Genomic DNA, 13,037 nt, shown 5'->3' on the forward strand with positions numbered 1-13,037 from the left:
CTAACCAGTTCCAGCATCGCAGCCACATCCTATTGCGACTTGATAAGACTTTAGGTCGCCCACTGTATATGCTCCCTATCACAACTGATCCAATGGCTTAATTAATGCTGTGCTCATGGCAGAGAATAGGAGTTGTCTTCTCCCCGCCCAATACAGAACACCACACCCACATATAGCAATATTGGGGCCGCAGCAAGCAACGAGCTGTAACCAAAGGGCCGCAGCAAGCTGCAACCAACTCCAACCGAGCTTTTCTCTGGAATCTGTTGGCCTTCACAGTCCGTCGTCAGTATCCCAAGTGTGGACACCGAGGAAGAATAGGTTACGATTTATGATCCGATATCAGTGTACCTGTGCTCCGAAGAGTTCCCTTTTCTCAAAAATGTTAATCTACCATTAAGTAAAGTTTTGGCGTAAAGACTTCTTCCTGTACTTTTCTTGGTCAGGAGAGCGAGTTTGGATGCAGCCCGCTGACCCAGCTCTCTGCAGCAGGCAGTTCCTGCTCAGATTTGCTTCTCCCTTTAGCTGCCTGGAGTAACAGTGCGCGAGCGAAGAGCTCCTGTCGGTCAAGAGCCCTGGCTCCCACTCGCCGATTCTAATTCATGTGCAGCTAAGGCAGCCGCCACCTGATGTGGTAAATGTAGTGACAAATAGGATTCACCGGTCACCCAATTGCCTTTTATTAATTCAATCGACAAATGGCCCAACATGCACACGGTTGTATATTTTATATTCTTGTGCTTCTGGCATTCAAACACAACGCTCAAAGTGTTTTCAGTATTTCAAAACCCCACTAGAAATGTACAAGAATATTTTGCACCCACTCCAGGGACTTGAGCACAATAAAGCTAGGCTGACACTCCAGTGCCGTGCTGAGGGAGTGCTGCACTGTCGGAGGTGCCGTCTTTCGGATGAGACGTTAAACCATCGAGGCCCTGTCTGCTCTCTCAGGTGGATGTAAAAGATCCCATGGGGCTATTTCGAAGAAGAGCAGGGGAGTTATCCCGTGTCTGGGACAATATTTATCCCTCAATCAACATCACAAACAGTTATCTGGTCATTATCGCATTGCTGTTTGTGGGAGCTTGCTGTGTGCAAATTTGCTGCCACGTTTCCTACATTACAACAGTGACTCCACTTCAAAAGTACTTCATTGGCTGTAAAGCGCTTTCAGACGTCCGGTGGTCGCGAAAGGCGCAATAGAAATCCAAGTCTGTCTTTCTTTATTCTGTCTAAAACACATTTTACCTTTAAACAAAAGCAGCCCCATTACAAGGTTTAAAATCACAAGTCTTTGGTGACTGGATCTGGTGTTGGCCTTTCCTTCTCACCTAAAGACAGTAACTCTCTGCTGGGTTCCAGTGGCGTTTATATGTAAGCTCCGTCCAATGAAGGGTGTTGGCAGGCTGTTCAACCGATGGCGATTAGTGTCAATGCCACGATCTCATCCTCAGGCAATGCCCACACGTGCACTTCCAGCAGGGACCATTAGACAGTAAGCAGGATCCCAACGCTGACCAATTCGTCCGCCCACTAACCCAGGGAGGCAAAGGCCAATTCGAGCATCACTATCACGGCCGTGGCTGGGGTCAACCAATTCAGCACAGATCAGCGGTTCAATCTGGGACAAATTCTGTAAAATGTCGCTAAGCCGTCGGGGGAACATCCAACCAGACTTTGTTAACGTGACCAATAAAGTCCCTGCTTGGGCTCCCACTCGCACAGAGAGCTCCCAGTTCAGTCAACCATTGCGTATTAACCCTTAGCCCAAAGCTTCCGGTCAGAATAAACTGTTCCAAGTCTGATTTCTTACCTTGACGTTTAGCCTTTCGAGTTTCTTTCTTGACATTTACTCGATTCTTTGTTGCCGACCCCACTGATGTCAAAGCTGTGGGACAATTAATTAAAAAGAATTAGGACAAGACTTTGGACCACGTGTGGTGCAGGGGAAACTGATCACAAAAATAAAGAGATCCATCGTTTCACCGCACCCGCGCCACCACCCCACACCCACTTGCCATCTCTCCATGCCCCCAAGGCAACAGCCAAAAAAAACCCACAAATAATTACACGCTCTCTCTTCATCTGGTTTCTCTGGGCTTTCTGCTTGAATCCGTGCTGCTAGTTCTTCTGCAAAGGAGGTTTGTCCCATCTTTTTCTGCAATGAACGAATGTTATCAATGAAAGGCGTCCTTTAAAATTACTCCTCCGTGCAATTTCACCAGACTGTGAAGGGTTCCTCACCGTGCTCGTTACGTCCCCATCATCCTCTTTCTCAGATTCATGAAACAAATCGGAGTCGTCATCTTCATCCTCGTCACTGATCAGCTGCTGTTTCTACAACAACAACAACTTGCATTTATATAGCACCTTTAACTAGTAAAACATCCCAAGGCACTTCACAGGAGTGTAAGTAGACAAAATTTGACACCGAGCCATGTAAGGAGATATTAGGACAGGTAAAGAGGTAGGTTTTAAGGAGTGCCTTGATGGAAGAGAGACAGATAGAGGGGCAAAGAGGGGTTTAGGGAGGGAATTCCAGCGCTTAGGGCCTCGGCAGCTGTAGGCACGGCCACAAACGGTGGAGCGATGAAATTCCGGGATGTGCAAGAGGACAGAATTTGAGGAGCACAGAGATCTCGGAGGGTTGTGGAGCTGGAGGAGATTACAGAGATAGGAAGGAGCGAGGCCATGGAGGGATTTGTAAACAAGGATGAGAATTTTAAAATCGAGGTGATTAGAGTAAAATCATTTCAAAGCACTCCTTAAAGGATCAACCAACTACTTGACAGCTATTCAGATATTTTAAAGGGCAATCTGTGATTGCATGCTCCCTGTAGGTCTGTCTCTTTACTATGCAAGTATGCTTGGCAACTTATTAAAAAAGAGTTCTTCTATTATTGACCTATGGTCTCCTGTACCCTCACCCACCCCTAGACAACAGGACGGGAACACCATATGAGCACAGGCCACACGCCAGGTGCAGGAAAGCTCATTAGATGTTCCTGCAGGGCTTGCTGTAGCCCATATGCGCTTAGCCTCTACTCAACATTGCCACTTAACCTGGCAGTGTGACAGTACGAGGAGAACAGCAGGAGCAAACTGTGCCTCATCCCTCAACAACACACCACCCAGCGGAATGGTTTATACTCGCCAACATGTGAATTTTCTGCACATCTTTGCTGAAGGTGCTGACTCATTGAAGGGAATGGTTCCACAGATACAGAGACAAATCCAAATCCAATCGCACTCTCGTCCAACAGGATTCAGCATAGTTTGATCAGGGGCAGAAACGGACATTTGCCCCTTCTCCACCTGGGGAGGCAGAGGCCAAGAGTAGCTGCTGCCCTAGCGGAGATCAGTTTACTCAGCACAGACTGAAGATCCAACCTGGACCTTCTATTTGTGGGATTCGGTACTCGGGCCGCCCGGCTTGGGATTCGGTACTCGCGCCGCCCGGCGCGGGATTCGGCACTCGCGTATTTTTCACCACTAGACCAACAGAGAAGCTCAGAGCGGACTTGGATTTGCATTTCAAAATATAATAATCCTTACATGAATCTGGTCGTTCATGTGAAAATGACTTATGAAATAATACTGGGCGGCCTGCTGGTGGCGCTGTCCAGGGAGAGTATAAATACTCGGGCATGGGCCCAGCTTGCTCAGGACATTCTTTAACAGGAACTAGTGAAGGACACAACTAGATCTCCATGTTGTAAAACAGTTGATTAAAGCCTTGTTTAATACTTAGACCAAGTGCCTAGTAGTTTTCTTACACCAAATCCCTTGATCTTCATGCAGTTAAAACAAATGAATCAACAAGTAAAATTGAAGTGCAAGTATTTTCTTTTAAAAAAGGTTAATTTCTCTTGAAACAAGCCACAGAAATGTGTAGCTCCACAGCTTTAAACATGACATGAGCATCCACGATAACTAGAAATACTTACTCGGACCGACTTTGGCAGCTTCTGCTCATCCTCCTCGCTTTCGTCTGCAAAGTCCTCCTCAGACTCCTGCATCAGTTGCACATAACAAAACAGTCCAGTGACCGAAGAGATTTGGCCATCGCTCACTCACTCACACTTCAATCAGTGATTGCACTTGGCACTGGGTTAAGATGTGTTACAATCAGACAAGAATGGTTTGGGCAGTTACAATTCAAGGCATTCTGCTACACAAGTAGGAAATAACCAGCTCTGACAGAGTGATAGAATCATGCAGCAGAGAAGGAGGCCATTCGGCCCATCTCATCTGTGCTCAAGGTTAATGAACATTCTACAGATGCTTATATTTTATCTAGTGTTAGTGTCTATGTAGCAAGTTGACTACAAGACTATAAAGTGAATAAGAAGACAGCACCCCATTACTGAGCACACAGATGGCACACACCTCAGAATCACAGAAACCCCACAGTGCAGATAGAGGCCATTTCGGCCCATCGAGCCTGCACCGACACATATCCCACCCGATCCCCGTAACCCCTACACATATCCCACCCTATCCCTGTAACCCCACGTATTTAATCCCCCTAACACTAAGGGTCAATTTATCATAGCCAATCAACCTAACCCGCACATCTTTGGACTGTGGGAGGAAACCGGAGCACCCGGAGAAAACCCACGCAAACACGGGGAGAATGTGCAAACTCCACACAGACAGTCGCCCGAGGCCGGATTCGAACCCGGGTCCCTGGCGCGGTGAGGCAACAGTGCTAACCACTATGCTGCCCCTGGAGAAGCACAGACCTTGCACAAGGTAGTGGAGCTGGGGGACATATGGTCATCTTACCAGAGTGAGCACACCGAGTTGGGGGTGTTGGGGGGGGGGGGGGGGGAAGGTGGGAGGAAGATGCAAAAAAAAAGACGTCTGATCTCAACAGTATCATTAGAACCTTAGGATTGCCAGGTTAAGTAGACGACGCATTAGGCTGTGCTGAGCGAGGATGTTTCTGTAAGTCAACCCAGCGGCTGGAAGGTGAAACTTGAAGTGAGCACATCCTTTTGGGCAACCACCTGCAGGGGACTGAGTTGCAGAACAGGACCACAACTGTAGCGTGTTACAGCAAGGTGAGAGAGATAGCGCCCAAGGCCGTCCAACCCCACACTGCACGGGCTGTGCCAGTCACTGACAATCACTTCCCAACAAACCTCTTCCTTTCCTCTCACCTCTTTCTCCTCCTCGCTTTCAATAACACTGCCATGTTCACTGTCCACAGACTCTGCGCAAAACAGAAGATATAAATTAGAAAAATCACGCAGCAGGGATATCGGGAATGTGCAAAGCTAGAACTGACAGGGCTGCATTAAAAAGGATGGGAGTAATGGTTAATATTTTAAGAAGAATCGAGAACGAAGATGTTGAAATTTCCTCATTAGGCAAAAATCTATTTTATTTTCAATTTTCCTTTGCCAACTTCTGCCTCAATTTCCCATCCCTTGGAAGATGTGTCTCTTACTCTCCTGTGGCCATTCCATATGACCTTGTATGGAGGGGTGGTGCGGGAGGAGGTGTGGAGAGAAAAGCATCACAGCCAACCCCAAACCTGTTCCCACAGGTGCACTTTCCAGCAGGGGTTACTGGACTGTGAACCCTCGCTTTGAGCCACCCAGGCCAGTTGCAGCAGCCCCACTGCCAGCCCAGAACCCAACCTGGGACCTCCCTGGTCTAGGTGGTCCATTGACCCATTGGTGGAGCCAACATTGCTGGTCAGCCGCTGCTCAATAAGACCAACCATCAAATACACAGCATCAGAGTTAATGTCAGACACAACAAACAGGGAAACTGCACAGAGGGAGCACCCGAATCAAGAATTACCCCTTCCTTCAATTCCTGCTCCAACAACACAAAGTATATTCAATGCTAGGGAAAGGAATACTCTCCCATTCCAGGAACTCTTGGATCAGGATTAGTATAGCTTGCGCAGAGTGAAGCTGCCCACCACTCGGCCCACCCCAGAAAAGCAAGCCCGCTCCATGTCCCACTGTTCACCACTGCTAATGATAATCTAACATTGACAAATTAACACCAGTTTGAGCTAGTGCCAGCAAGTGTCACTAAGAATGGGTTTGGGACTGCTCAAACTTATTTCTTCACCTGTTGTTCATGGGTAGCAGAGGAGACTTGCATCAGTCTGGGTGGGGTTTGTGTGTCAGGATAGCGTACCGCCGTACCATCCGACTTCTCCCTCCCTCAACCTCAGTCCCTCAGTTCAGAATGTCAACTGTTCTTAACTGAAAACCAGCTCTGGTGGACCACAGAGTCATACAGCACAGAAAGAGGCCCTTCGGCCCATCGCGTCCACGCCGGCCATCAAGCCCTGTCTATTCTAATCCCATTTTCCAGCATTTGGTCCGTAGCTTTGTATGCTGTGCCATTTCAAGTGCTCATCCAAATGCTTCTTGAATGTTGAGGGTTCCTGCCTCTACCACCCTTTCAGGCAGTGAGTTCCAGATTCCAACCACCCTCTGGGTGAAAAAGTTTTCCCTCAAATCCCCTCTAAACCTCCTGCCCCTTACCTTGAATCTATGCCCCCTTGTTATTGACCCCTCTACTAAGGGGAAAAGTTCCTTTCTATCCACCCTATCTATGCCCCTCATAATTTTGCATACCTCAATCAGGTCCCCCCCTCAGCCTTCTCTGCTCCAAGGAAAACAACCCCAGCCTGTCCAGTCTCTCTTCATAGCTGAAGCGCTCCAGCCCAGGTAACATCCTGGTAAATCTTCTCTGCACCCTCTCCAAAGCAATCACATCCTTCCTATAGTGTGGCAACCAGAACTGCACACAGTACTCCAGCTGTGGCCTTACCAGCATTTTGTACAGCTCCATCATAACCTCCCTGCTCTTATATTCTATGCCTCGGCTAATGAAGGCAAGTATCCCATATGCCTTTTTAACCACCTTATCCACCTGTTCTGCTGCCTTCAGGTTAACCAGAGGCATTAGTTTGTCTTTTTGTTTCTTTTAAGATGCTGATCCAGCAGTTTCTGATTCAGAAGTCGTAGAATTGTAGAAATTTACAGCACAGGAGGCTGAAAGAGAGCTATCCAGCCTAAGCCCAAACCTAAACCAGCTATTTATTTTTTTTACAAGATCAATTCATCCTTATAGACAACCAAGACTCTCATAACACAGAGCTCCAGAGCGGAGCTAGAGCCTAGTGGCACAGAAGACAACCAGTTTCTTCCACGGTCTGTCCACAGCAAGATATTCGACGCTGACTGGAGTGTCATCTTGCCCATCATTCAGCAAATTGTGGTTCTCCACAGTTGAGGTTTATATTTGTAAGTCTGTACAGACGCATTATCTCTGTAACAAAAGGCATTTGTATGTGGACATGTTGTTAGCCTGACTCACAAACCCCCACCAGGAAAGCGATGCACAGCTTTCAGTCAGGCTCCTAACTTTCGACCGGTTTGGCTTGGGATGGCCCTACCAGGAGTTACACTTCCGCCTGCATAGCTCTCTGAGCACACAAAACCTTCCCACCACGTCACGGGGCAGTCCCAAAAGATGCTGCATTTCCCAAGTACACTTCGCCACTGTTGAGCACATCACCATCTCTTCCACACACAGTCCATCTAGACTTTCTCTTTCCCAACAGTCACTACATGCTCTCAAATGGTTCCTGCTCACGTGCACCATCACCTTACAAACCCGAAGAGTGTTTCGATCCTTTCCACTTGTCATTGATGTCTACCCTTCGCAATCTGTTCAGTCGAGTTTATTTTTCAATTTAAAACCCCACATCCACTCAGTCACAAAGATCCCCGTCTTTCCCCCTATGGACCACTTTCCCTGCCCCCGCCACTGAAACCCTAATTTCTCAAGTGCCCTCCCACCAGCCTCCCTACTTCACCCACAACAAGCCAGTTAATCCAGAACTCTGCGGCTCCAGGCATTTCATGTACAGGAAACTTTCGATTAACCGGCACCTAAATAACCGGAAATGCCGGTTAACCGGCAAAATTCAAGAGTAGGTTCAGGTAACTTATTACTTGCTTTCCTCCATGTGTTGCTGTGCAAGGGTGTGGCTGCAGCTGTTGCTAAGCTACAGAGACGCTTGCAACTTGTGGCCATTGTTTTGAAGCAGGGTTTGTTGCTTTATACGGAGCTCTCAGCTCCGTATCTTTTACTATAGCGATCGGTTATCCGGAATTTTTGATGAACCGGCACCAGGTCGGTCCCGTCTGTGCTGGATAAAAAAAAGTTTCCTGTACAAAGTTCCTCAACAGCTACCACCACCAGTCTTATAAAGCTCTGCCGGCTCCGTGTTCTAGCCACTCAATTTCAAGACCTGCCCCCATAACAGTACACGCCGCTCCTAGTGATTGCGGAGGGGGGGGGGGGGGCACGTGGGGCGCCCCGGAGGGGTGTATTTAAGGGAATTAAGGGTTAACAGTCACACGTTTGTATCTTACAGCAACAGGCATTCCAATATAAACAGGATGACCTTGAAGTGCCGTGAAAGGAAGGCATAGCTTGTCTACTGAGGCAAAAAGCGCTTGTATAAGGAAATACATGACAGTAATGACGTCATTCATGAGTGATTAAAATGTAACTTTTGGGGCTAGGGTGATAAAACATGGGTAGAGAATCCATTAGCTATAGTGTGGAATGGTAACAGTTGGTAAAGCATTTTCTTCAAAGGGTTCAAGGATGGTTAGATCAGGGAAATAGCTGCGGGGTAAACAACAGCAAATGTTTACATCAATAGTCTGCCTTCAAAGGATTTGGGAATAGATACGTCATACAGTCTTATCTGTGACATTTTTCTTTGATGATGTCAAAATATGGTGTATAAAAAGAGCATGGTTTTCAGCATTTCTTCTGAGGGCTCAAAAGATACAGAAACCGAAAAGCCACTCTCCACACAGTTAGGCTGATCACCTGTACTGTGCATCAATAAAGTCTGTTCCATATACTACACTATGAAGTGTCTCGTGCTTACTCGAAATGTGTTATGAACCAGAGAAGGAAGGAAATAACAGAAAACGCTGGAAAAACCTCAGCAGGCCAGGCAGCATCCGTGGAGAGAGAAACAGAGTTAATCGACCTGAAACGTTGACTCTATTTCTCTCTCCACGGATGCTGCCTGGCCTGCTGAGTTTTTCCAGCGTTTTCTGTTGTTATTTCGGATTTCCAGCATCCGCAGTATTTTGCTATCGCTTCAGAGGAGGAAGGAGGTTGCCTGCTAACACCTAGGCTGCATCCTCCTCTCCTTCGACTCTAGATTAGGCTTCTTCCTCGCTCCATCAGAGGCCAACCTCTCAGTCACTGCTTCCCACCCTCTGGAATTCTGTCCCAAAATACACTTCACCCAGCTAACTCGCCCAACTTCCCAAAGCCTCCTAAAAATATCCCTCTTCGACAGCACCTTTCGTCTCCTTCTCGAATTCCTCCTTTCCTACTCAGTGTGCAGCCTCTCTTTTCTAAAGCTCTCCGATGCTCCTGTACATGACAATCGATATGTAAATGCAAATTGGCCTGTAGCTTATTATTTCTGAATTGACACATTTTGTTAAGTTAATATCACCTTGAAACAGGGTGCCACTCAAAATCTCTCTCGCAAGCCACCGCAGTAGTTACAATGTCTAGAAAGAGATTTTGCATAGAACGTTTTATCAGGGACTACAGGAAACTGTGAGATATCCGGCACCGATGGGACTGGCGTGTTGCCGATCTATCAAAACTGCCAGACATACAAAGTTAATGTTGAAGCATACGGAGGTTTTCATCTCCGTATCTGACAACAAACACTGTTGCTTAGCAACAGCTTCTAAAGAGTCAGCTGCAGCTGCAAGTGTCTCTAGCTGAAGCTGTTGCTATAGCTACAGACCTTGCAGTGCCTGACTGGGGGGGGGAAAAAAAAAGAGAACTAAAAAAACGGCTCCTGATTTTTGCCGTTAGATCGAGTATTCCGGACATACAACCTCCGGATAAACCAAAGTTTCCTGTAGTACACAAAAGATGGGCACGTTTGGATGGACCTGGTGGTCTCTCTTCACCCATGACTGTTTAGTACCTTCACTGGAGAGGTCACCCAGGCCGACATCCTCCTCCTGCATAAATTGCTTAGACCCAATGATATATGGCAGGGGCCTGTCAATGTACAGATCCTGTAATCGGCACAGAAACAAACTGAGTAAATGTAATTGTTACTCAATACATTCAAAAGATAAATCACCAACTTCATTCCTCCTTTAGGTACAATTATGCGAAGAAGCCATGGGGTGAGGGAGACACGACCCATCTCAATGGCTAGATGGAACTTTAAACATCTCATAATCCAGACTGACACTCCAGTGCAGTACTGAGGGAGAGCTGCACTGACAGAGGAGCTGTTAAACCAACGCCCTTTTTGCCTTCTCAGGTGGAAGTAAAAGATCCCATGGCCAATAATTATCCCTCAACCAACATCACTAAAACAGATCATCTGGTCATTTATCACACTGCTGTTTGTGGGAGCTTGCTGTGCGCAAACTGGCTGCCATGTTTCCTACATTACAACAGTGACAACACTTCAGAAGTATTTCACTGGCTGGAACGCGCTTTTGGATGCCCTGCGGTCGTGAAGAGCGCTACATACAGGAAACTTTCAATTTACCAGCACCTAAATAACCGGAAATCTCGGTTAACCGGCAAAATTCAGGAGTAGGTTCAAGTAACTTTTATTACTTGCCTTCCTCCATGTGTTGCTGTGCAAGGGTGTGGCTGCAGCTGTTGCTAAGCTACAGAGACGCTTGCAACTTGTGGCCATTGTTTTGAACCAACAGGGCTTGTTGCTTTATACAGAGCTCTCAGCTCCGTATCTTTTACTATAGCTCTCGGTTATCCGGAATTTTTGATGAACCGGCACCACGTCAGTCCCGTCCGTGCCGGATAAAAAAAAGTTTCCTGCAAGTGCAAGTTCGTTCTTTCTTAAAGTCAACAGCATCGGGGAAGGAGAGAAAATAGCGGAAGAGAACTAAATCCCCAGAAACAACTAGCCAGTTTACTGCCATGATGAATGTATTTCCAATTTGGAGAGGCAGTCAGGTTGACGTGAGGTTGAATTAAATGATTACAGAGACGTGTTCACCCTCCCCCTCCGCCAGCTGCCTGTCTCCGTTCACCTTGGGTTCCAGCAGATGCTCCACTCTCTCGTTTGTTTCTTCATCCTCCGAGTCAGAGTTTCCAGCTTTAATATCCAGCTGTTCGAAGGCAGAGTCCAGCACTCTCAGCCCATAGTACACAGCTTCCTGCACCTTGGGGATCAGCTCCGCCTCCTTCTGCTCCCGCGTCCTCTCCTGCACGAGACAAACATCGAAGCCAATGCTGAAGGAGCGCCAGTGAACAAGTGCATATTTATCAAAACTGACATTCAAAAACGTGCCGTCGCCCAATGATAGGACAATTCTACGTTCCAGGTAACCTTGAAACAACTGGAAAACCCAAAGTTTGACTAATGCTATGCATTTGCCTGAGCTTCAACAAGAAAAAACAATTCTCAGTTACAGTTTTGCATGTTGAATGCTGGTTTTGTACATGTCAGCGTCAAAGGGCACCACACGTGCAAATGTTCCAGCAAGGGGGGGGTCGCAACAGCAACAGCGAGCAGGAATAGGAACCCTGACTGATTTATCCCACCCCTAGCCCAGGGACACTAATGGCAATTACATCAGCTCCCTGCTGTGCTGGCTCAGACAACCCAGTACAACAACTTCTTGCATTTATAGAGCACTTATTATAACATCGCAGAACGTCTCAAGACGCTTCACAGGAGCATTACAGAACAAAATTTGACACCGAGCCACATAGGGAGAAATTAGGGCAGAGGACCAAAAGCTTGGTCAAAAAGTTAAGTTTTAAGGAGCGTCTTAAAGGAGGAGAGAGAGGTAGAGTGTTTTAGGGAGGGAATTCCAGAGCTTAAGGCCTTGGCCGCTGAAGGCACGGCCATCAATGGTGGAGCGATTAAAATCAGGGATGCTCAACCAGCCAGAATTAGAGGCGCGCAGATATCTCGGAAGGATTTGAAAACAAAGATGAGAATTTTAAAATAGAGACGTTGCTTAATCGGGAGCCAATGTAGTCAGCGAGCACAGGAGTGATGGGCGAACTGGACTTGGAGCAAGTTAGGACATGGGCAGCAGAGTTTTGGATGACCTCAAGTTTATGGAGGCCAGAACGTGGGAGACCAGCCAGGAGTGCATTGGAATAGTCAGTACAGACTGAGGTAATCAGAGCAGAGACCCCTGTGGGTATGCACCAACAGCCCAAGATTTAAACTACAACAAAAAAAATTACAACTAAATCATTTTTTAAAAAGCCTTTAATATTTTGGTATTCACACATCAAAATACAAGGTCTCTCCCCGCCGTTAAATCGCTCAGTTACATACCGGCTCGATTGGTTTCCCTCCGCTCTCCGGTTTAGCTGCCTCCTCCACTTCTTCATCATACACTCTCTGCAACAACGAACAGCCACAGTTTGCTTCCACATTTCAGCACAAGCAGCAAAAGAAAAACCAAAATACTGCGCTACCCACCGCACAGAACCGACAAACCAAACGATGCTCGTTCACCATCAGCTAACACTGTCCAGGGATATGCCGATTGCTGATTCAGTACTCCGGGGATTGCAGAACAAAAACAAGTGTGGACTGAGCTATCAGGATGGGATTAAAAGCTTCCTGTCTGCAGACTGTAAGCGCCTGTGTGAAATGAGTGTGGACAGTTCCTAATGGGAGAGGGGTAAACATAAATTTACCCGTAATCTGCAAACTCAAGAGGCCACAGGATGGCTGGTATGGAAATGCCCCGTTGGCAGAGTAAAGGGAGCTGCTGAGGTTTGGGACTGAAGTACATAGCTGGGGGAGAGTAGAAGGGACTTTACTCTGCCTCGAACCAAGCTGTAGCCACTCTGTATGTGCTCGATGGTGACACGGGGTGTTTGAAATAGAAAGTGCTCCATGCAGCAGTGCTTGCATCCATCACCTAAATGAGTACAAAATAAGTAGTCATTTTTGCCAGGACCTGCTTTAACCAACTGGAACATCATGG

At 47.1% G+C, this 13,037-nt stretch overlaps 1 protein-coding gene across 12 annotated transcripts in view; it reads right to left on the reverse strand.

Moving 5' to 3' along the window:
- Window positions 1–13,037, reverse strand: part of LOC147098488 (WASH complex subunit 2-like) — a 53,241-nt gene that overhangs the window by 29,391 nt on the left and 10,813 nt on the right. For all 12 annotated transcript variants that reach the window (XM_085970255.1, XM_085970252.1, XM_085970257.1 and 9 more), the window contains exons 5-12: window positions 12,377–12,442; window positions 11,112–11,285; window positions 10,022–10,115; window positions 5,166–5,218; window positions 3,948–4,013; window positions 2,245–2,337; window positions 2,071–2,158; window positions 1,814–1,888 (exon numbers count right to left, since the gene is read on the reverse strand). In XM_085970255.1, the coding sequence (XP_085826381.1) occupies window positions 1,814–1,888; window positions 2,071–2,158; window positions 2,245–2,337; window positions 3,948–4,013; window positions 5,166–5,218; window positions 10,022–10,115; window positions 11,112–11,285; window positions 12,377–12,442 (709 nt within the window). The remainder of the gene's footprint in view (window positions 1–1,813; window positions 1,889–2,070; window positions 2,159–2,244; window positions 2,338–3,947; window positions 4,014–5,165; window positions 5,219–10,021; window positions 10,116–11,111; window positions 11,286–12,376; window positions 12,443–13,037) is intronic.

Source organism: Somniosus microcephalus, chromosome 29 (genome assembly GCF_052327205.1).
Source record: "Somniosus microcephalus isolate GS21.2 chromosome 29, FLI_Smic_1.0, whole genome shotgun sequence".
NCBI classification, from domain to species: domain Eukaryota; kingdom Metazoa; phylum Chordata; class Chondrichthyes; order Squaliformes; family Somniosidae; genus Somniosus; species Somniosus microcephalus.